This window comes from Haemorhous mexicanus, chromosome 7 (genome assembly GCF_027477595.1).
Source record: "Haemorhous mexicanus isolate bHaeMex1 chromosome 7, bHaeMex1.pri, whole genome shotgun sequence".
Lineage (NCBI taxonomy): Eukaryota > Metazoa > Chordata > Aves > Passeriformes > Fringillidae > Haemorhous > Haemorhous mexicanus.
In genome coordinates this window covers 40,646,425-40,670,464 of record NC_082347.1, presented here as the reverse complement: position 1 = coordinate 40,670,464, position 24,040 = coordinate 40,646,425, and the positions used below count along the sequence as shown (strand labels likewise).

At 47.8% G+C, this 24,040-nt stretch overlaps 1 protein-coding gene across 5 annotated transcripts in view; it reads right to left on the bottom strand.

The window, feature by feature from the left end:
* Positions 1-24,040, bottom strand: part of PTPRE (protein tyrosine phosphatase receptor type E) — a 98,162-nt gene that overhangs the window by 34,928 nt on the left and 39,194 nt on the right. For 3 of the 5 annotated variants that reach the window (XM_059852221.1, XM_059852223.1, XM_059852222.1), the window contains exon 2: positions 218-327. In XM_059852221.1, coding sequence (XP_059708204.1) covers positions 218-327 — 110 coding nt within the window. Of the gene's footprint in view, positions 1-217; positions 328-9,687; positions 9,893-11,678; positions 11,786-24,040 lie in introns of those variants that run through there. The other 2 variants (XM_059852220.1, XM_059852219.1) reach the window with 2 other exon arrangements.

Here is a 24,040-nt window from a genome sequence, read left to right as displayed (position 1 = left end):
GGCCCTGCAGCTCCCCCACCTCTGCCGTGTTTTCCCCTCCCAAGGCAAAGAGAAAGTGAAACCCCAGCACCACCCATGGGCAGACCCAGCCCAGAGGACACCTGGCACCAGCAGAAGTGTGTCAGTGGGGTCAGAGTCCTGCAAAACCATCCTGGACTGTGGCCCAGGGACACCCCCTGAGCTCCGTGCCCATCCTGCCCCCCAGGTCACTCCTTACTGGTGGCTGTGGTTGTTTTGGGCAGTTCTGTTCCATTGGGTGGCAGAGCTCGTGCAAAAATGAAACTAACACAGAGCAGCAGGAGTGAGCAGGAATGTTCCATCCTGGACCTGGAAGGAAGCAAAGCAGAGGATAAATTTTCAGGTCAAATCGATGTAATGTTGTTTGTTTGTTTGTTTTTTTTTTTGCCCCTCGTGGCAGAAGGAAGCTAAAAGTAAAAGCAATGTTTGCTTGAAATTGAAATTTATTTAAACCCTGTTTTATACTCTCCCATCACCTTAGCACTGAATGCTCAGTTTTGATGCAAAAAGAAATAGGAACTACAACTTGTGCACACCAAAAATTCACTAAGGAGGTTTTAAATCCAGCAGCAGAACAGCAACACTCAGGCATGGTTCACAGACAGCACCAGACATCAGGGCAAAAATGCTCCCTCCATAGAAAAAGCCATCTGAGGGCACTGAGGAAACAATCCTGGGAGTCACTCCCAGAGATAAGAGGAAAATCCATAACAAAGAGGAGAAGTTTTTTACCACAAGCAGCCCAGTGACACCAGAAAGCTCTGAGTGCCTTGGACACCCACTTTGAGGGTTTCCTGATCCCACCTGCCTCCCTCAGCCACAGGTGGATGGATTCCATGGGGGAATGTTTGCCACAGCTGAGTCTGCTTTCTAAACACACAATTTCAGCATTGGTGAGACCAGAAAATAATCCCCAGTATTCCAAAGAAAACTGGAGGAAAAGTGTGGTGAGAACGTGCTGTCTCTGGATTCAGGAAAACTCAGAGATGGAGACCAATAAACAGGTCCAGAAATACTGCAATCCCTCTTAGCAGAGGTGGAAAATGAATGTTGTAATTAATTTGTTGTGATTTATCCAATCCCTAATGAACAGATTAATTAGGAGAGGCTCCCATCTCAGCCATCAGCCAGCCCTGCTTGATTTAGAAACAATTTCACACAACCTTTGCTTTGTGGCAGGATTTATCCAGATGGTGGCTCTGCAGCCACTACTGAAATTCTGTCCCTGGAAATGCTGCTGCCCAGAGCTCCCTGTTTCAGGGTAATACACTGAATTTAACAGTACAATTTCCACAGGGTATTACACAGTCCTGCCTGACAACGCACTAAAAAAACCAGGAATTTGGCAGTCATTAGAATAACCATTAGAAAATCCTGCCTTTCCATGTAAAGTGGGATAATCCACCAGAAATAATCCCTGGATAAGCTCAAATACAGAAAAATCTCCCGTGACCACAACTTTCACACCACCTTTGCACCGCTCTCACAGCTGTTACTCAGAGGTGAAATATTCCCAGCCATCCCCAGCCTCTCCAAACCTGGTCCTACACCCAGGAGTAAACTCAAACTCAGCACACAGCTGCTACTCCTTGGATACACAGTTGGGAAGCTCAATGGGGTTTTTTCCCTAATACAGTGAGTGAAAAAAATAATAATAAAAAATATCATTAGCATCAAACTTTATTTTCTTTTTTTTTCCCCAGTCCAGCTTCCTACTAATTTACTCCTTCAATTCCTTCTACTACTGTTTCTAATTTACTCCTTCAATTCCTTCTACTACTGTTTCTAATTTAAGCAGCCTAAATGTCTTACAATCTAATCCCATTCCTGGGGTTTTACAATCCCATTCTTTCCCAATCCCATTCTTGGGATTAGACAGCTCATTGTGTTCAACACCTCCCTGCAAACTGTGCCAGCATCATTTTGAGCATTATATAAATGTCCCAAATTAACTATTTATAATTATATTATATTTATAATTAGAAAGCTTGGGACACACAACAGCACTGAGTGGAACTGAAGGGAAGGGAAAGGAGGGAGGATTTGGAAATGAGGAATAAAGCCAGAATAAAAGTGGAATTAACAGGGAAGTGGTGCTGAATGCTGGGATGCTTCCCACCCTCAGCAGAGGCTGCTGAAATCCACTGGAATTTCAGGTACTCAATCCTGGCAGGGGCTGATTTTCCAAGGCAGTGCTGAGTTCACTTTCTCATCCTTAAAATACATCCAGCTCCTTAAGAAAAGAAAAAGAAAAAATCTACAGAATAATTGAAGTTGCTGGAAGGTTTCCAGGAGAGCAGAAAGGGAAAGGAACATGAGTGCTCCTCTCCAAATCCCTGTCAGGAGGGTTTTCCAGATGCCAATTCCCTGCCAGACCCTGGAATCTGTTCTCTGGGATGGGATAAAATAAAATAAAATTCTCTGGGATGTGATAAAGTGTGGCTGGAACACGCTGTGGTGTCCCTCCATTTATCAGAAATAAACACAGCCACGAAGATTATGCAAATCCTGAGATTTTGGGTTTGGCCAAAGCCCTTTGCATTCCCAGCTCCTGCAGAGAGGAGGAGGAAAACTCCAAGGGAACCCAGGAGCTGCAGCTGAGGTGGGTGCAAAGGACTGGGCTCAGCAGGACCAAGCAGAAAATCATGGAATTAAGGCTGGAAAAGACCCTTAAGATCATCAAATCCAACCATTCCCAGCACTGCCAAGGCCACCACTGCCCTGTGTCCCCAAGTGCCACATCCACATGGATTTTGAATCCCTCCAGGGATGGGGACTCCAAACTGCCCTGGGCAGCTGTGCCAGGCTGGACAAACCTTTCCACAAGGAAATTTTCCCCAATTTCCAATCTAAACCTCCCCTGGCACAGCTTGAGACCCTTTCCCCTCTGTCCCTTCTCTTCCCACTGGGGTGGGTGGGGAGGTGCCCAAGCTGCAATCCCACAAAAAACCCCACAAAACCACTGGGAGCTTTACTCTGTATTTATATTTATGGCCTTCACCTTCAGGCCTGCAACATTACCATTTTCTGAACAAAAAAAAAAAAAAAAAAAAAAAAAAGCAAAAACCCACTGCTGCAGGCAGAGCAGCATTTCCCACATTTTCCTTACTCACAAAGGCACAAAGTCATGATACAGCCTGGTAAAACAAGAAGGAAAAAATAGTAACAACTCTCCTGGGAGAGCAGGCAGGGAGAAAAGCAGGGCTGAGCAGGGAAGGACAACCACGTGCTACAGAAGAAGCCTCTTGTTGATAAAAGTGGAGAGGAAAAGATCCAGGGAGACACAAATTGTTATTATTACACAGCTCTGCTGTAGGGCAACTCCTATAAAAAGAAATAGGAACTGCCTTTAAAACAAAAAACCTGAATTTATCAACTCCTGTCCCACTGCATCCAGCCTTTAATCCCTGGATGTGCCTGGGTCGGGCTCTGCTCCCAGGGAAAGAGCAAAGGGACAACTGGATTGGCCTCCAACTGTGCCAGAGGGGGCTCAGGGGGGACATCAGGAGGAATTTTGTCACAGAAAGGGTGCTCAGGGAGGTTTGGAGTGCCCATCCCTGGGGTGTCCCAGGAATTCCTCAGTGCTCTGGGCTGGGGACAGGGTGGGGACGGGGCACAGCTGGGACTGGATGATCCTGGAGAGCTTTTCCATCTGAAATGATTCCATGATTCTATTCTGAATGGCTCAGGCACCTCAGGTTTAACCCCATGGACTGACTTCTTCTGCACTTTATTACTGCTCTGGGACACCTTCCTACAGCAATGTGCTCCCTGCTGACGGGGGGACACACCTATCCTTTGTCCCTTTAAAAAGGAAAGGAGCTCTGAAGTTTCTCTCTTCACTTGGGTAAGAAGACATCTCACAGGTCTGGGGGACTGCACCTCTCCACCATCCCAGGCTGCTCCAAGCCCCATCCAGCCTGGCCTTGGGCACTGCCAGGGATGGGGCAGCCACAGCTTCCCTGTGCAGGGAGCCAGAGCAGCTGGAATGGAGCTGCAGTGGCTCAGGGCTCAGCTCAGGGGTCAGGGCAGCCTGGGACACCTCTGGCCAGCTCCTCCTGCAGCCCCAGGACAGCCCAGCTCCCCAAAACGTGAATAAATGGCATTCTTTCCAGGGATTAATGGATTACCACACATGGCTAATTTCTATTTTGGCTGCAGAACCGGATCCTCATCTGACCTGACAGCTCAAGAGTAAAACCTGGGCTTGGAGAAAATAGGCCAACAAAACCTCTGTGTGTCACGTGGCTCTGCCACAGATCTGGAGTCCTGCTCCTTTTCCCAAGGATGCACCAGCTGCTTCAGAGCAGGTTAAAGTGACACCCAGCCCTTGCATCCTCCTAAAGCAGGAAAAAAAAAATATCAGAGAAACATCCCAGGTAACACAGAGGAGAGTGGAGAGACTGGTGGGATTTGTGTTTTCCCCCCAGCTCAGGTCCTGCTCCAGCCTCTCAGTGCTACAAAAGTCACGTTTGCAAGGGTAAGCACCATCAATTCAGAAAACAGAATTAAAAATGAGAGACACAGCGTTGTCACTGCAGAAAATCCTGCCTTTCCATAGGCCACACCAAGAGCAAGAGCCAATCCCCAAAATTTGGTAGTTTAATTCAAAAAACCAACAAAACACCAAAAGGGGAATGAGGAGACAACAGTCACCCTCTCTTTGCTCTTCCTGCTTTCCACCCATAAACCCCCACACCCTGCTGGTCCCTGTAAAGGTTCCCCAGAGAAGCTGTGGCTGCTCTTGGATCCCTGGAAGTGTCCAGGGCCAGGCTGGATGGAGCCTGGAACACCGTGGGACAGTGGAAGTTGTCCCTGCCCAGGGATGGAAGGGTTGGGCTCTAAGGTCCCTTCCAACCCACAACACTCTGTGATTCCATGATAAGAATCCCAAGCCCCAGTGCCTGTTTCTCCAGCTGCCTGGAGGTTCCCCTACCTGGAGCAGGTGAGCTGGCACAGCAGCTCCCTCTTGGCTGGAATCCCAGGCACCAGGAGCTGCTCCCACTTCCAGCTGGGCTGATTGCAGCTGTTCTCTTTTTCCTGAAGCCCTTCAGGAAAGTCAGGGACTGTGTCTGCTGACCCATGCCAGGCAGTGCCAGGTTACAGTTTAACTGGAATTGCTCCCCATGACCTCATTTGTGCTTAGGGCTTTATTGCCCCATTATGTCATCAGGGCAAGCAATCCATGCTGGTGCAGCATTCCCAAAACTGCTCCCTTCAATGACGTGTTTGCAAGACACCTGGGAAGAGAAGTGCTCCTCCTCTTCCCAAAGGAATGGGGGAAATCAGGAACTCGCATCAAGATGGAACCACGAATGGTTTGGGTTGGAAGGGACCTCAAAGCCCATCCCACCCCTCCCCTGCCACGGGCAGGGACACCTTCCACCATCCCAGGGGGCTCCAAGCCCCATCCAGCTGGAGTTAAACCTCCATTCCTTGTGTTTCCAAGGAAAACAAACAGCTCTGGGAGGTGCCAGGTCCCACAGACCCCTCTGACCACAGCCAGCCCTCCATCCCCATCCCCACCCTGGGCACAGAAGCCTGTGGAGCAGCAGGACCTTGGGTTCCTGCCCTCAGCTCACCAGGGACACCCCACCCTCCATGGGCCAGCAGCTGGGACCAGCTTTTCAGAACTCCAGGATTTCAAATTCCAGCTTTTGAGAATTACCCTCTTGGGGTACCCATTCCACAACCATCTGTTACTTGGAGTCAGACACTGAGCCCCAAATCCAATTTCCAGAAGTTTGATCAAGTCCCATGTTTTGACACTGCTTTAACATTCAGAAGCTTTAAAAAACCCAAACAAATAAAATTCCAGTTTTCTTATTTTTGAATCCCTGTAATTCTTCCTCAAGACTCAGGATCTCCTAAAATCCAGAGGAGAAAAAACAGAATGGAATTTGTGGCGATGTTTGTGCATGTGTTCCATGCAAGAAACTCAAGAAGGGACCTCTCCACTTAGGAAACATTCCTCAAAATCCAGCCACTGATAAATTAGAAAACACTCCATTATGGACATTAAATTTCACCACAAACCCCTTAATTTTAATGGAACTGTTTACAGCACACTCAATGTTGCTGTAAATGTATTTGCAACGTTGCAAATAAAAACCAGGCAAGCTTTGTTTCCAACCCCTTCAGAAACAAGCAGGGAATTTAAGGGACAAATATATCATTTTATAATGATCTATAATTTAATATAACTGCCCACAAAATTGTATCTGACTGTAAAAATTCCTCACGTATTCTATACAAATAGCCTCGGTAAAGATCATTTCAAAGAGATGGCAATAATTAGATTAAAAAATTACAAATCAGAATAATCATTTACACGTAAGAGACCGAGCGAGGCAAAGCACCCAATTAACTGAGTAAAATCAATTTCCATTTGGAATAATCAAGCTTGATAGACTGTCTTGCTTATTTAGTCACTTTGTGTCTAATTCAGGTGGACAAATTATTATATTTGCTTTGATTTCCATGGAAGGAGAGGTCAGCAGATGTGGCAAATCCATTATTTGTTCCAAAAAATGATACTTAAAGAGAAATACCCAAATGCAGACAAAAAATTACCACTTTTGTAATACCAATTCTTAAATTCTACCCAGCTCAGCTATTTCTGAGTGTGGTTCCCAGCACCCTGAGTGTCCAAACCCAGCCCATGATGGGGAACACGAGTTCCAATCCATTTCAATTAGCAAGGCTGGGATCTCCCGGGAATATAAATCACGGGTTGTCAGCAGCAGATTAAGCACTGCATTAACAGGGCTGCTGCAGCCAGGATTAACTGACACTGCCGGTGACATGCCACCCTTACAAAGTGACTTTGCCACTTGAAAAGCGGTGGGGGAATTGTTCAGTCAATGGGATTTCTACAAATGCAGCCAGGAGTGAATGGGCTGGAGCTTCAAAGGTCCCCTCCAACCCCAATTACTCCGTGGTCACCAGGAGGCTGCAGCACTGAGTGCAACAGGGATCCCTTTCCTTTTATTTCCTTTGCTCACCAGGATTACTCAAAGCAGTTGTGTTGATATTCTGTGACATTCAGTGAATGAAAACCAGGAGCATAATGAACTCTGCAGCCTTAATTTGGGAAAAATATACACTGCCTGCTCATGTGTTGCACATCTGGCTTATCTGCAGCCCCACAGATCTGGAAATGAAGGGAAAAATAAAAGAAGAGAGATTCCTTTTCCATGCCTGAGTGGCTCTGAATGAAGCAATGCCAGGGCTGTCGTATCTAGAACTCCCCAGGTCAGCTTGGAATAGGCAGCTGTCAGACCAAAAAACCCCAGCACAGAACCATGGAAGTTCTCAGGTTGGAAAAGAGCTCTGAGACAGAGCCCAGCTGTCCCCACAGCACTGCCAAGGCCACCACTGCCCCGTGTCCCCAGGTGCCACCTCCACGTGGATTTTAAATGCCTCCAGAGATGGGGACTCCAAACTGCCCTGGGCAGCTGTGCCAGGCCTGCACAAACCTTTCCATGAGGAAATTGTTCCCAAATTTCTACCCTGAGCCTGCCCTGGCCCAGCCTGAGGCCGTTCCCTCTGCTCCTGTCCCTGTTCCCTGGAGCACAGCCCGACCCCCTGGCTGTCCCCTCCTGGCAGGAGCTGTGCAGAGCCACAAGGGCCCCCTGAGCCTCCTCTGCTCCAGGCTCAGCCCCTTCCCAGCTCCTCAGGAATTCTCCAGCCCCTTCCCAGCTCCTCAGGAATTCCCCAGCTCCATTCCCTTCCCTGGATGTGCTCAATGTCCTTCTTGTCACAAGGGGCCCAAAGTGCCCCCAGGATTCCACGCTGCCCTCCCCAGTGTCCAGCACAAGGTGACCACGTTAGGAAAAGTGCACACAAAAAAATGGAAGGAACTGCTCCAGAAAGAGAGAGAGAGATGAGAAGTGTGTTCAAATTCAAAGCTGCTTCATGCTGCAATAAAAGAGGTCAGGATGACTAATGCATTCTCTCACAGATGTACATTTACCCTCAAACACTTTTTGAAGAATTTTTTTGCCTTTTTTTTTTTTGCACTTTCCTGACCATCTTTTGCAGGAAATATCCTGCAAAACTCAGCAGGTGCATTTCTGAAGTGATCATACAGTTCCAAAGTCAACACGGTGAGGACACTGTTTCCTACCTGATGTATAGAAAATTGTTTAAATATTCCCAAAAATCTCAACAAATTTGCCCCTAGTTCCTTCAGTTATAAAAAAACCCCAAAAACAAAACCCCAAACACAAGGTTAAAGTCCCCTTACCATATATTTTTTGAAGGTTAATTTGTGTTGTGTCACGAACTGAGGCTATAATCATTAAAGGAGATAAAATAACTCCTACCTAAAGTGAAGTTGCACAGTCCCATGATTTCAGCGTAATTAATTAAATGAGTCATGTTTTATTTAGGTGCTTACACAAGTGCAAGAGGATTAATTCTAAATAAAACCAATAGAGCAGTAAAATGCTCATTTGGAAAAGGTCCTTTACAAGTCCCCAAGGCCAACCCCTCACCACAGGCTGGCAGTTCCTGCCCCATTCCTGGTGATCTGGCCTGAACTGCCCATCCAAATCTCCACTTTTGGAGTCTCCAAATCTCCAATTCTCAGCAAATCTCCAGCTGCTCAGCATCCCTGGCAGGGGCTGCCCTCTGCCACCTCACACATCATCTCCTGCCCTCACAACCTCCCAAAGGCAGGGATGCTCCAGCCTCTTCCCAGATCAGAGCTGCAGGGGCCACCCCAGCTGCAGAACACCCAACTCCATCTGAAGGCCACTTTGTCCTTCCCCTGTCCTAGCCCAGGTCCCCTCCCTGCAGCCATGTCACCACGTGGCTCTGGCAGCTTTGGCTGCCCATCCCCTGCTCCCCCAGGAGCCTTTCCATCCCCTTTGCTGCTGAGGAGAGCAAATCCAGCACTTTTCCATCTGTTCCTTCACCCACCTGCAGCGTTCAGAGCAGGAACGTCCCCTCGGGGACACACAGACCCAACCACGCTCAGCCACTCGTGCAGCAGCTCAACACCACCAACCCCACACGCCCAGAAGTCTTTTCAGAAACCACAAAATTCACAAGAAGCTGATTCTTCTCTTTTCAGGGCCAGAGAGAATTTCCTTTGTGTCTTCACTGCAGTGCCCAGTTGTGCCTCAGCAGCAAACCTCAGCTCTGAGGGGACAGCTCCTGGCTGCAGTGACAACCTTGCTCTGAGATGCCAGCTCTGCTGGAAAAGTGCTGGATTTGCTCTCCTCAGCAGCAAAGGGGATGGAAAGGCTCCTGGGGGAGCAGGGGATGGGCAGCCAAAGCTGCCAGAGCCACGTGGTGACGTGGCTGCAGGGAGGGGACCTGGGCTAGGACAGGGGAAGGACAAAGTGGCCTTCAGATGGAGTTGGGTGTTCTGCAGCTGGGGTGGCCCCTGCAGCTCTGATCTGGGAAGAGGCTGGAGCATCCCTGCCTTTGGGAGGTTGTGAGGGGCAGGAGATGATGTGTGAGGGGGCAGAGGGCAGCCCCTGCCAGGGATGCTGAAGAGCTGGAGATCTGGATGGGCAGTTCAGACCAGATCCCACTGCACAACAGCTTCAGCCAGAGCAGAGCAGCCACCAGCTGGGAAGCAGGACAGCAGATCCCAGAGCTGGATGCCACCATCCCTCCCCCAGGTCCCCTTCCAGCATCCCACCCCCCTAAGCTCACCTTGCCCCCCATCCACGCTCGGTGTCACACGCCAGCTGCCAGCAGGTGACTCCACACACAGGTGCCATTCTCAGCCAGCTGCTCCCATGAAAACAAAACCTCCTCCAGAAGTATTCCTGCAGCTAAAGAACGTTTCTTCAGCTCCAGGAACAGCTGAATTAGCTGCCTGCAGTATTTAAACCCCCATATTTCGTGTAATCAATCCCCTGAGGTGAATCTCTGCTGTATGAGATTTTTGCAGGAAGAACTGACTCTTTTCAGTTTGTGGGGTTTTTTTTTTACTTCTGCCCTGCAGTTGGGCTTGGACTTATTCCCTTTTTTCAGGCTGTTTCACCATTTCCTCCCCGCTGCGGGTTCTGCAGTGCAGGGCTGAGTGCCTGCAATTAAGAACTCGCTCTCAATTAACAAAAGGACTTGGGGAGAGCCAGTGGCACCTGCTGAACCTGCTGCTGATGGCTGAAGGAGTTAACAGGGGGTTTCATTAGTGCTAGCAGCAGCAGCCACGCAGTTTTATATAGAGCAAAGCTTATCATGAGCGAGGAGCCAGCCCGCCCTGGCCCCCCTTCCCAGCAGCTCTGAGGAACATCTGACTAAGCCCAGCTTTCTGACTAAGCCCAGCTTTCTGACTAAGCCCAGCTTTTGGAGCCCACAAAAAGGAGCCAATCTATTCAGAGGGAGTGTGGAAGAAAAGGCCTGGGCTGGTTTTGGGCACAGGAGGTTCAGGAATTGCCTGGGCTCTCACTGGCTCGCTCTGCAATCCCAGTTCACCAGGAATTCTGGATCAGAGGCAAAAGCCTACAAGGCATTTGAAAGGTTTGAGAGAGAGGCTCAGCACAGACAGGATGAAATGGAGATAATGAGTTCCAGCTTGGAAGGGGTGACTCTGCAGGGCTGCTGGCTGCAGTCAGTGAAGGGACAGCGGTGGCACAGCAGGATGTCACTGCTGAGTCAGCAGGAAGCCCCAGGCTCTGGCCACTGTCATTGTCCCCAATCCAGAGGAAATGGTTGTGACTCCAGGGCTGGGGTGGCAGCTGTGACACCCAACCACAGCTGCCACCTCCACACCCCCGCTGCTGTCACTGTCCCCAGGGCACCTCACACAGCCCCGTGGGAGACTGAGCTAAGATGAAGGCACTGAGGGATTTTGTGTGGAAAACGAAGGAAAAACCATTGGATTGTTTTCTAAGGACTTGCTGCCTACTGTCAGGTCTGTGCCACAGCCATTTCACACTCCTGTTCCACATCCAACTGTGCCTCTCGCTGTACATTCACTGTCCATCTTTGCTGTCTCATTTTAGTTAAGAAAGTCTCTGCAGCAAGGCTCTACTTTGAATTATTTACTGTTTCTCTCACAAGCTCAGCAAAGGACTGAGGTCAGCAACACAAACATGGAGAAGGAAAAGAGACTCATCAGATTAACCCAGTCAAATAATTCAACACTGGCCAGCAACAAAGCTCCAGGATTTGCTTTAAAAAGTCTTAGAAGAACAAATATTTCAGATAAAAACCCCGTGACTGGTTTTAACATCTCATGGATATCTTTTATAATACTAAAGAGCTACCCATACCCCAAATTAATGGCATTTTACTGAACAGGGATGGGGAACCTTTCAAGCCAAAGCAAAACCTTGTAGTTCCATTTTCCCAAGTTTCCAGCACCCCCTGTCCCAACAGGCCTGCTGAAGTCACAAATTAGGGTCACCTTTCCCCATGCACTGTCAGCAAATCAATCTGGGCTGCTTTTCAAATAAATAAATTAGGCAGTCTGCCATTGATTCACACAAGAAACCCTTGAGCAGTGGAGTGAAACACCAATAAAATCTTACAATTAACTTGAGGAGTTGCCTTTGGTTCCGTCCCAGCGGCCCTTCTGCTCCTCAGCTGCACAAAACATGTCCTCACACAGATGCTCCCTTGTAATGGCTCTGGATGAATGTTCAAAATTGCTCCTTGAACACAAAAACCAATTACAGCCAAGGGGAAATACTCACAGAAGAGTTTTCTGCTGCATCATGGCCAGCCTGAACGCTTGTGTTTCAGCTGCAGTTTCATTTTGGAGGGGGGAAGAGGAGGAAGGGAGAAAGCAAAGCAGAAGTGTGCCTTGCCTGACTCTGTAAGTCACAAAAGGAGAACACACAACTGCAGGGGTGAGAATTCACTCCAGCACGCCAAGAGGTGCAACACAGGAAGGAAGGAAGGAGGGAGGGAGGGAGGGAGGGCAGCAGGGCTGTGGCTGAAAGGTTTGCAGCCCAGCAGGTTGGACCCCTCACAGGTGTACCCAAAGTCCAGCAGAAATCCAAATCCAAACATTGCAAGGAATGCTGGGGTTGAATGAAGGATTTGAGTGTGCATGGGGAGCTGTCTCACTGCTGCTGGTGCCAGCAGCAGTCACTGCACACATGCAGAGGCAGCAGCTCACTGCTGGCTCCCTGAGCTCCCCCACTCCAGGTCCCTGCAGGCAGGAGCCAGCACCAGGACACCCTACAGGGCTGACACCTGGGAAGGAAGTTCAGCAGCACAGCCTCTGGCACATCTTTCAGTCAAATCCACTGCTTGGCCAAATTTAAAGACAGAAGGATCTTTTCAGGGCTGAAGATGGAAATGGAGGCTGGTAATAAGGAAGTTAACAGCAAAGGTTTTCCTGGGCTGGTCAGCTTGCTGGTGGGATGGCTCAGGAATTCCCAGCACAGAACTTCTCAGATCTGCAGCTTCAGGGAACCCAGCCATGCCCCTCTCCTCCTCCCTGTGCCCTTCACGGAGTTCACGTGTCTCATGTGTCCCTTGAGCTGCAAAAGTTCTTGCTTTTAAGCCTTCAGCTGCTTCCCAAGCACAGTGACACAGACTTTTAGCTGTGTAACTGGAGAAGCAGTGATGGCACCACTGTTTCCAGGTTTCTAATTCCTCTCCTCACCTCTGCAGTGCTGAGACTCCCCTCCAGCAGCTTCCCTGGCCATGGAGCTGCCAAAGGAAAAAGCTTTTGATGATAAGGTGCTGAGGCCCTGGCACAGGCTGCCCTCAGAAGCTGTGGCTGCCCCATCCCTGGAGTGCCCAAGGCCAGCTTGGACAGGACTGGAGCAGGATCATCGTTCTGATGATCTCAAAGCTCTTCCCAATTTAAATGATTCTGTGATTCCATGTAGCTGCTCCTCAGGGGCTGGATTAGGTGGCCTTTAGAGGTCCCTTCCAACCCAAACTGTTCCAGGTTCCTGTGGCTCCTGCTGCTCCCAGCACACAGGGATCAGCTGCTCCAGAGCACAAAGGGTTTGCTGGCACAGCCTCTGCACGTTCTCATTCCTTCTGTCTCCCACCAACACCCCCACACATCACCCTGCAAACGAGGGGGAAGAGCAAGGGAAATTCACTTTTCCCTGAAATCTGAACCAGTTCAATGATCAAACTCACAGGCATGGCCCAACCCGTGGCTGAGCCAGCAAAACTGGGGTGCCAAAACCGGGGTGGGCAAGGGACAGCAGAGCAGCAGCAGGGACAGCAGGGCAGCACCCTCCCTGGGGTCTGGAGTGCCACATCTCTGCTTCCAGGGACTGTCCTTCCCCTGCTTCCTTGTGGGTCAGATGACATCTTACTGATGTCAGACACACACAGACAGACTGACAGACAGGATCTTCTCTTCCCCCTGAAGTAATGCCCCACAGAACTTATTCCCTAAGGCCTCCACCCCAGGTTCTCCCTTTCTTTAAGCTCAGGGTATTTTCCACAGCCCTGCTCAATCTTGTTCTCAGCTCCTGTCATGACCTGGCCCACGTGGCCCATCCACATCCCAAGCTGGCAGCCAGGCAGGAGTGACTGTCACAAACATTCCCCAAAGCATCCCAGCAAAGTGCCCCTCTCTGGAGGTGTTTGGATAGAGCTCCCTCACACTGAGCCAGCTGCATCCACACACTGACAAAAGCATGAACCAGGATCCTTCCAAACACAATAAAAGCCACTTTGGGGCTTATTTTGAACGGCAAACAACAGCTCTTGATGTCCAGACTGAGCCCCTGATCTCCTGAGGTGAGCACAGGACCCTGCTCACTCTGCACATCCCAGGGGCTCTCAGGAAGCATCAGCTTCAAACCAGCACACGCTGCAGTTTACACCAGGAAAAAATCCACAGCCTTTGTAGCCTTTTCCCCCTGCAGCTTGCACTTAGCAAGTGTCCATTTATGTGCATTTCTACATGGACAACTCCCTCTCCATTCTTTCACAAGGCAACACTAAAACTCCAACTACCAAAAGCCACCCCAGCACATTTCTGCTCCCCAAAGCCCCCTGAGAGCAGCAGCAGTCACAGCACAAGGGATGCTGACAGCACAGCCACGAGCTCCTGCTGCAAACCTGGCTTCTCCAAGCCCTTCCCACTGACCAGCAGGGAAATTCAACAAGTACAAAACAATTACAGAGCTAATGAAGCAAATGCTGCCAGATGTTGAACTGATGCCCAGATAATTCCAGGGAACACCTGTTCCCTGCCTGGGGCTGTGTCCCAACAGCAGTCTGTGCAAATGTGAGCAGGGATTCAGGGGAACATCTGGTTTTCCATGAGTTGCTGGCTGAGCATTCATCAAAAGGCTGATATTCCAATTATTTATTTGGAATGGCTGCTGTGGGCACAGACAGCACCAGGAACTGAAGCAACAGCCTGGCCCGTGGTACAGATTTAGCACCTGCCTTTGCTATTCCTCTTTTCCTCTGACATTCCCAAAGTTAGCAGATATATATTTACTCCCCAGAACGAACTTATGGCATCAACAGCACCAGCTTTAATTCTAAATCTGGCTCTGGGACACGAAATGCATCTGATTTTCTCATCCATTATTAAGTCCCAGGCATGTTAATAAGGCATTTATCTCTAAAAAAGATCATTACCCATGCGGGTTTCTAGGGGTAGTCAAGTTCTTTACAGCCTGGAGTCTCAGGACATAAATAGAAACTGCATTTACTATTAAAATTAAACCAGCAAGCCTGGGAGTTACTAGAAAAGTAAAAGCCAAGGTTGTGCAGGCAGGTCTGGGAGCCTGCATCAAATCCTAGGGATGCAGGCCCTGCATTTCCTGCACAGAAACTGCAGGAATGCTGAGTGCCTGCATCCCAGGGACTGCCCTGCATCCCAGGAATTCTCCCCATCCCAATTTCACACAGGCACTGCTGAAAGCATGAACAGGAGCCCTTGGTCTGCAGAGAGAAAATCAAATCCCCCCTGAATAAACCATCTGCAACTTTTCATGCATAACACGGGGTTAGGGTTTCCTGGCAGGAGGGAGATTTTTCTTTGCTCAAGTCTGGAAAAGAATTCCTGTCATAAAAGAGGAACAGCATCAACAATAAAACCCCAAGAGGAAAATGCTGACACATGCTGAAAAAGCCACTGGAGAGAAAAATTACTTTAGTGCTGATGTTTCTGCAGCAGTTGGGGGAGAATAAATGCAGCAAGAACTGCCTCCCCCTCCTGTAATTTAGATTTTGAGAGAATTCACCACACCTCTAGGGGACTGCATTAAATTTTCCATCATTTTGGCTCAGACCACTCTTGGGCTGGGAAAATTCATGAAAAGCCAATGAAACAGTGTCAATCTGAGCTGAGTTTTTGGAGCATCTTTTAAAGTCTGGAGACTTCTCAAACATTTAGCTTGCCCTGGATTTGGAGAAATGGAAATACAGTGAAAGAGAAAACCAAATTAGTGTCATCATTTTGGAGATGAATCCTACCTGAGATGCTGGGGGCTGGGAAACCAAGCAGCCAGAAATCAACTGGAAAATGAAGGAGTGAGGGGCAGGGCTATAAGACACGACTTAAATGTTGGGATCCCCATTTAGATCACCTGTATTCCATTCAAAATTCATTATGGTGGCCACAATCTCCAACTTGAATGTTGTCATCTCCATTTAAAACACCTGCACTCCATTCACTCTTTAGCATCAGCTGCATGATATAAACAATAAGCTTTTAAAATACTTTTACATTCAGCTCAGAAAAATCAATGAAGCATTTCTCAAGCTGGTGCCACTTCTGGTAAAATTCAGCTTAAAAATGGAGCTGAAAATTTAAAAATGTTGCTTGGTATCCCCTGCAAATCACACAACAGCTGAACACCACTTCAGGTAAATGATTCTGACAGCAAAGACAGAGCTGGGCTAAAATCTCCCCAAAGAGATAAGGATCCCTGATGGCTGCACTGATAACAGACACAGAGCTGCACAAAGCACTGACAGCTCCACCACCAGAGATGTCCTTCCCCCGTGCCCACCTCACCTCCCATCCATCATCAGCAACATCTCACTTTCACAGCCCTAAGAAGGGACAGGTTCATGTCCATTCCTTGAAGCAGTGACATCCAGAGAGCAAAGGCTCCTGGTGAGTTTGGAAAAAGGATTTGTCACCCCTGCAGGTCCCAGCTGGAAGTGGGGGCTCTTCCCCAGTTCCCACCAAAGCCAAACCAGGTTTGCACTTGGGGGAATGGTTTCCCAGTGCCAGAGGGCAGGGATGGATGGGATTTTGGGAAGGAATTGGGAGGGTGGGCAGGCCCTGGCACAGAATTCCCAGAGCAGCTCTGGCTGCCCCTGAGTCCCTGGAAGTGTCCAAGGCCAGGCTGGAGCAGCCTGGGACAGTGGGAAGTGTCCCTGCCATGGCAGGGGTGGCACTGGGTGGCATTTTAGGCTCCTTCCAACCCAAACCATTCTGGGATTTTATCATTCTCTGAGGTGAAATCCAAAGTCTGAGCATCTCTCATGCTCTGCTCCCTGCCCCACTTTGGGTGCACATCCCTGGATTATGCCTCAGCCTGAGGATGCTCTGATCAGACAGGAAGAATTCATGTGGAGGATAAAAAAACCCCAAAAGCAAACAGATCAAACTCCCCAATAAAAGAACACACACACCCCCAACAAGCCATCAACCACCTCCCTTCTTCTTTGTTTGGGACCACTAACTAATCCAGATAGAAATCCAATAAATTATAATGGCAGCATGTCCAAAGTACAGAATGCAAGTTTGAGAAATGTGCAAAACCCATCAAAATGAGATTTTTAAAAACCCAAACAAGCAAAACCTGGAAAAAATTACTCTCCAGTGACTCCTCTTGCCCCACTGAGTTTCTTGGTGTAAATTCCCAGCTCCCCTCCAGGTCTGGCCCTTTCCCCTCCCAGGCTCCCCTGTGCAAACCTCATCTCCATCAATCCAGGGCTGTGCTCTCTAAGCCTCTGGCCTTGCAAGGCTGCAATTTTCTCACATATAATCCTTCCAGTTTCATGCTTTTGCATTATTCTTGTCCAGGAAATGGCTCAGAACAAAACTGAAGGCTTCCAGTTAGATATTTTTGTTTAGCTCACCACCAAGCCCACCATTGCTCTGGCTGGGTAACAGAATTGTTGAAATATCCATCAGAAGCTTCTAAAAGCTTCTGAAGCTTCTGAATTACTGCAGAACTGCCTTTTCCCCTCCTATTAAAAGGGAATTATGTGATTATATTTGATACAGAGATATGACAGACACCCCCATTATTCTTCTGATTCCAAGAGTTTCTGGAGCAGCAGCTCGTGGGGCTCTGACAACAGTGGCTGGAAAAATCCTTTAATTTCCACCTCAAGCCCCTGCTGAGGAATCTGGTGCTGCACATCCACTCCCAGGCTGGGGAAAAAGGGAATTTCCCTCTGGAATAAACCCGGGGGTGGCACTTCCATCATCCTGTTGTCACAGGAAGCAGGATCACAGTGCTGGAACACGACCAGAGCCACAGGTCACACCCAGGCCCTGAGCAGAGGTAAGGTGCCATCTGTTTGGATGCTGTTTTAGAAATAATAACCCAAACTTCTTTTCTTAGCAATTAAAAAAGCTGGAAGATCAATGATTTTGTGCTGTTGTTCTCAAGCAAGACTCACCTGATCAATAAATACCAAATTGCAGGATTTTAATGGGTTTTTTAAATGTATTTTTAGGCAAAAGTGCCCCAAGCCAGGCTGGATGGCGCTTGGAGCAGCCTGGGATAGTGGAAGGTGACCCTGCCCATGGCAGGGGGTGGAATTGAGGATTTTATGGCTCCTTCCCACCCAAACTATTCCATGATTTAATGTAGAAATTCCAAGTGTGTAATGATGCCCCTGCCCATCTTACACTGAACATTAAACTCTGTTATTTGGAAATAACTCTGTTGATTTCCATTCTCAGCTGTGAGACAACTCAGAGAGATCCATTTGCCTCCAACAATTAAATTGCCCCAGTGCTGCACACTTCAGGCAGAAAAAGGCTGAAGCACCAAGAAACACACAGGGAATTTTCCCCTAACTTCTATCTAATGTCTGTTTTATTCCTTCTGAATGAAAACATAAATTTCATTACTGGAACATGAATAAACTTTGGTTTTTTCCTATCTGAAAACCCAGTAATCACCACCTGAGCATCCCAGCTGTCAATGACAACAGCCCCAGGCTCTGATCTGCAGGAACTGAACAATTAGTAATTAATTAGAACAAAGCTGAGTAGTACAACACAAGCTGTATTGGCAGCTCGAGTTATCAGAGAAGCAAAAATTAGGGCTGGGCCTCCTGCTAGGTGTGAGCACAGCAAGCTCATGGTTTCTTCAGCAAACTCACAGAAAACTTCCCTTAAAAAAGTGATTTTTTTCCTTTTCTCCTTGACATGACAGCACAAAGCTTCTGTCCCCAGAAATACCCCTGTTCTCCACACCTCTGCAGGATGACAGGATGCCTTGTGACAGGCAGAATTTCTGCCTTGTCCAGTCCTCTGCTCCTTTCCACTCAATTCTCTCTCTGAAAAAAAATTTCTTCTGCTTCCAAAATAAACCTCTGCTCATCCTTGATATCTGGAAAATTTTTCACAGAGAGTAAATTGTGACGAAACTGTTCTTTAATTTAATTTTCATTCTTTGTTCACAGAGAGTAAAATTTGACAAAATTCTCCTTGAATTTGATTTTCATCCTCATAAATTCTTTACTAACAACTCCTAAAGCCACACCCTGTGGGACAGAGGGAAGGAACAGCAAGGATGGAGTCCCCAGCTGATATCCCAGTTTTTGGCTGCTGATTGTGCAGAAGAAGCGAGGATTTGGCACACACACCAATCACCATTCCTTGTCCAAGCACAAGCAGCAGCCTCGGGGGTCTCTGGGGATGGGCAGGTAACAGGAGCAGGGCAGAGAGAGGCTGGCAGGCAGCTGCAAGGGAGCTCAAGTGGAAAAAAACTAAAACACACCCCAGAGAGGACCTTTGCAGCCACTTTAGTGCATTAGAGATGCCACTTACAAACGTGAGAACAGCAGAAAACAAAAAGTCTCTGTTCACAGCGTGGAGAAATTATTGACAGAGTGGCCTGAGTAATGAAAAATGTTCCTGCACGTGGTGCTTTTGACTGTTAAGGAAATCTGAATTGTTACAGCCAAAAAAACACCAAAATATTAATGAAAAACGGATGAAAAGTTTGATATCAGATCTACTCCATACCTTCACACTAATTCCCACTAAAATATATAAACAATCAAACCAGTGATAAGCTGAAAGTGTGCCATGAACACAGAATAAAGCACAAAAAATCCCTGCCAATTTACAGGGTCCTGTAACCTTGGAGCTCTCCCAACCTGCTGCTGATTGAGAGGACTAAGATTAAGATTAAAACCCTCCTTTAAAGGAGTAGTTCTCAGATAAACACATATTTAGATCAATGACTTCCCCTCCTATCCCAAAATCTGTGCCACTGATTCCAAACCCAGGAAATTCTGGGGTGGAGCTGCTGCATCTTTGGGGAATGTGGATCATCAGATCAGGCAGCCAAGGGCAGAACTGATTTGGTTCTGGTGGCTCTGAAGAACTGCAGCAGGATTTTTCTTCCTTCACTCACACAAAAATATAGGTTTTCTGGCCAGCTTTGGGATTTGAAAACCTGAAAGGAAATAGAATCAGGAAATGGTCTGGGCTAGAGGGGTGTTAAGGATTCCTGGATCCACCCCTGCCATGGCAGGGACACCTTCCCCTGTCCCAGGTGCTCCCAGCCCCAGTGTCCAGCCTGGCCTTGGGCACTGCCAGGGATCCAGGGGCAGCCCCAGCTGCTCTGGGCACCCTGTGCCAGGGCATCCCCATGATCTCACCTAAATTTCCCCTCTTCCATCTTGAACCCATTACTCCTTGTCCCACCACTACAATTCCTGATGCAAAGTCTCTCCCTGATTCCTTGTGTTCCCTTCAGACCCTGGCAGGTGCTGGGAGGTCTCCACGGATCCTTCTCCTCTCCAGGCTGACCACCACGATCCCTGTGGATCCACTGCTGCTCAAAACCCCATCTGGGCCATAAATGTTGTGTTTGGGAGACCTGATTTGGCATCAGGGACCTCACAGCTGTGGAAACTCTCCCATAAAACCAGGAGATAACTGCACAACCTTTTCCAGGTTCATACTCTCTGCATAATCAGAGAAGCTTCATCTATTTTAAGCCTCTTTCCAAAATGTTGATTTGTCACCTCTTGCTTTTAACCATTCAATGTTTATCCTATGAGGTTACACCTCCCCAAAGAATAAAACTGTGCCAAGGGGTGCAAATTGTCTGAAATGCATCAATCTATTGACAAGAAAGCCAGGAAGAGCCATCAGGAATATCTGCATTCACACAGCCAAAACTGAAATGCCAAACCATTTCTGCAAGAGCTCCTGTTAAAAAAAAAAAAAGAGGTTTAAAGCTCTAATGTGGGACTCAGGGCTAAAGCCAAGTCTCCATAAAGTCACTCCTGCTTTCCCAAGCCGTGTCCTAGAGCAGATTTCAGTGCAGGGACATCCCTGCAGGCAGGATTCCTCCCCAAAAGCAGGATTTAGCACATTCCCATTGGGATTCTCCAGGTTCCTGCAGGTCCAGGCCTAGCAGATTTACCAGCCCCCTCCCAGTTTGCTGCTGGGGCTCTGCTCCAGGGCCAGGCTCAGGATCCCACAAATCCCTCAGGATTGGAGCAGGGTGGGAGAACAGCTTGGAAAACTTGTGTACAACCTCCAAACCTCCAAATGACTTCCACTGCTGCCCACACGCTCGGCAGCCAGATTCAGCAGCTCAGAAACTCGAGGAGAAGGAGCTTTTCTTGCCCCAAAGAAGAGGAGAGAATGATACATTAAATACCAGCACTATATTTAGAAAATAAACTCTTTCCGCTGCAGTTCTAATGCGCCGAGTGTCACAACATTTTGAGTTTCCTTGGAAATATTATCTGCAGGGGAAAAAAAACCACATTTAAACACGGCACATTCTCACTCACGTTTCCAGCTGCAGCAGAGGACAGCTCCAAAACCCTTCCCAGGAAATCGTGGCACAAGGATTCAGTGTCAGTCACTGCTCCTGCCCCTGGGCTGCACCAGCCCTGCATCCCTGACACTCCATCCACACATTTCCCAACTCCCACCTTTTACTATTCCTAGCCCCACTAAACTGACAGATTTTGGGTTTAGGTTGGTTTATTTGCATTATGAAAGGAAAAAAGAAATGTTTTTCTCTTCAGAGAGCAGCAGAGTGAAGGTTGGGAGATGCTGAATGGCCTCCTTTGATGTGAGAGGTTTACACTTGACCTTCTGCTTTCCTTCCTGGATATTTATATCCCGTTGGCTCCCACAGCTGAATAACAATGAGATGCACACACTGACCTGCTCAAGTGAAGCTTCCATCCCTCTCCTAAAAGTGAATCCATGGCACTCGGTTCCAACAGTTTTGGGGAGATAAATGACTAATTTTCAGCTTAATTTAGCTCTCTTGGCATTTCAGCAGCTAAATAGATTATTCCAAGCAAAAATTCATCACTTCAGTAAATCCAACGCATCGCCTCAGAAGGCAGGGATTAGTGCTTCAAAGCCACAGAATTAATCCCAAAAAATTCTTCCCTGGCAGGGTGGGCAGGCCCTGACACAGAATTCCCAGAGCAGCCATGGCTGCCCCTGGATCCCTGGCAGTGCCCAAGGCCAGGCTAGAGCACCTGGGACAGTGGGAGGTGTCCCTGCCATGGCAGGGGTGGAACAGGATGGGATTTAAGGGGTTAAAGGTCCCTTCCAACCCAAACCATTCTGGGATTCCATGATTCCACCCAGAACACCAATGTTTTGACCCAACATCAAAACAAAACCTTGAAGAGACATCAAAGCAACCCCTGGAAAAGGAACGTTCCCATGTCATTCCTAAAACACACAAATGGATCTGAAAGTAAAACTTTATGGCTCATTTCTTCCTCACTATGAAAACTACTTAGAAAACAGCAAATTTTCTATGGAAATAACTGTCAAAGCACACTCTCATGATGCCTCAACACTCGTTTCTGAGACATTTCCAGGATTTTTAGTTGTCTTTCTACTGCTATAATCTTTAATTCCTTTTAATCAACATGAAGTATATTGTTTAGATGAAAGTAAGCCAATTTTTATTTGGTAATAAAGCAGAATACATACAAGAGAAGCAAGGCACCAATGAAAGATGGGGAAGAGATTTCATTTAAAACAAGGACAAAAACTTTGATTCAGGGAATCTGTTGCTTCCCAAGGAAAGTGAACCTTGGAGCATCCTGTCATAATGTGATAAATCCAGATTTTGGGGACTCCACTGCAAACTATCAAAGAATTCCCAGAAATGCTGAGGATCAGCTGGGAATGTTCTGGTTTGATGTTAACCATGTGGTCATTTGGAACAGGAAAACCCAATATTTCATGTCCATCTGCATTACAGAGCAGCTCTGCAGCCCCCACAGGGTGAATATCCAGTACTCAAATTATTTCATTGCAACCACATTGAAATTGCTTCATTATGTTATTTTAATTGTGAGTAACTTCAGGGAAATCCATAAAACAGAAAATAAAATAAAAATCTAAAATATAAAATTCTGCAGCAGGGCAGAATTTTTGAATGGATCTGCTGAAATGCCTCGAAAATAGCAAAAAATAAAAGGGATTTCCTACATTCAGCATTTCCATCAACTTTAAGGAAAGCCTGGAGCCCCTGGCAAGAGAAGAGCTAAGCCTGTAATACTTTTCCCTTCTTGTAAACCCAAGGATTACAATCCCTTCCCATGCCTGTGTTTAATGCAGCTAATACAGCCAATACATATTTATTGGAATTCTCCATGCAAACCCAGCAAAGCCCTCAGAAGTTGAAGCCAAAAAGCATTAAAATGATCTTTAAGTCGTCTTTAGGGCTGATTCAGACATGTATTTTATAGGGGCATCACTAATGTGATAATCCCAGATTCTGGGGACTCCACTGCAAACTCACAGAGAATTCCCAGAAATGCTGAGGATCAGCTGGGAGTGCTCTGGTGTGATGGGTAAAATGGTAAAAATGTCATTTCAAACCCTGTTCATACTGGAAAGTGTCCTTGGAGAGCTGCTCCTTCCAACGTGCCACAGCCTGAGGTCACAGCCAGCACCCAGGCACTTCCCACTGAAGTGTGCCCAGGGACCTTCTCCATGCCCTGGGGAAGGGAATTACCCTGCCCTGCAATGGGAATGCTGGGCACAGCCACAGGGACTGGTGGTGCAAAACTAGAGAGGCTTCAGTTCATGGAATCATGGAATCATCAAGGCTGGAAAAGCCCTCTGAGATCATCAAACCCAGCCTCACCTCTGCCCCGTGTCCCCAGTGATGTCCCCAAAACCACGAGGATTTTAAATCCCTCCAGGGATGGGCACTCCAGCACTGCCTGGGCAGCTGTGCCAGGCCTGCACAAACCATTCCAGGAGGAAATTGTTCCCAATATCCACCCTGAGCCTGCCCTGGCCCAGCCTGAGGCCGTTCCCTCTGCTCCTGTCCCTGTTCCCTGGAGCACAGCTTCCCCCGGCTGTCCCCTCCTGCCAGGAGCTGTGCAGAGCCACAAGGGCCCCCTGAGCCTCCAGGTCAGTGTGGAACATCCCAAAGTTCCATTTCTGAGCATTGCTTAGGTTGGAAAAGCCCTCCAAGATCACCAAGTTCAACCCCAGCACTGCCCAGGCCACCACTGCCCCGTGTCCCCAAGTGCCACCTCCAGACATCTTTTCAATCCCTCCTGGGATGGAAACTCCACCACTGCCCATCTAGCAATTTTTAAAAGAAGAGGTTTGAATGATCAGAATGATGAAATTCAAGACTCATTTTATCTACAGATTCATGGGAAAAAAAAAAAACTCCCCAACCAAATTCTCCACGTTGTCAGGAAGGAAAGGCACAGGGAGCTGACTGATCCCTCTGTCAGGTCATTGCCATGGATAAAACAAACAGAGGAAAACCACCACAGGTTTCCAAAGTTAATCATGGGAGCAAAGGGGGAGAGGTCAGGGCTTTGTGGCCAATTCCAACTTCTTCACCTTCAGAAAGGCAGGTTTAATTAAATGTATGTAATTTAAACAGAGTTC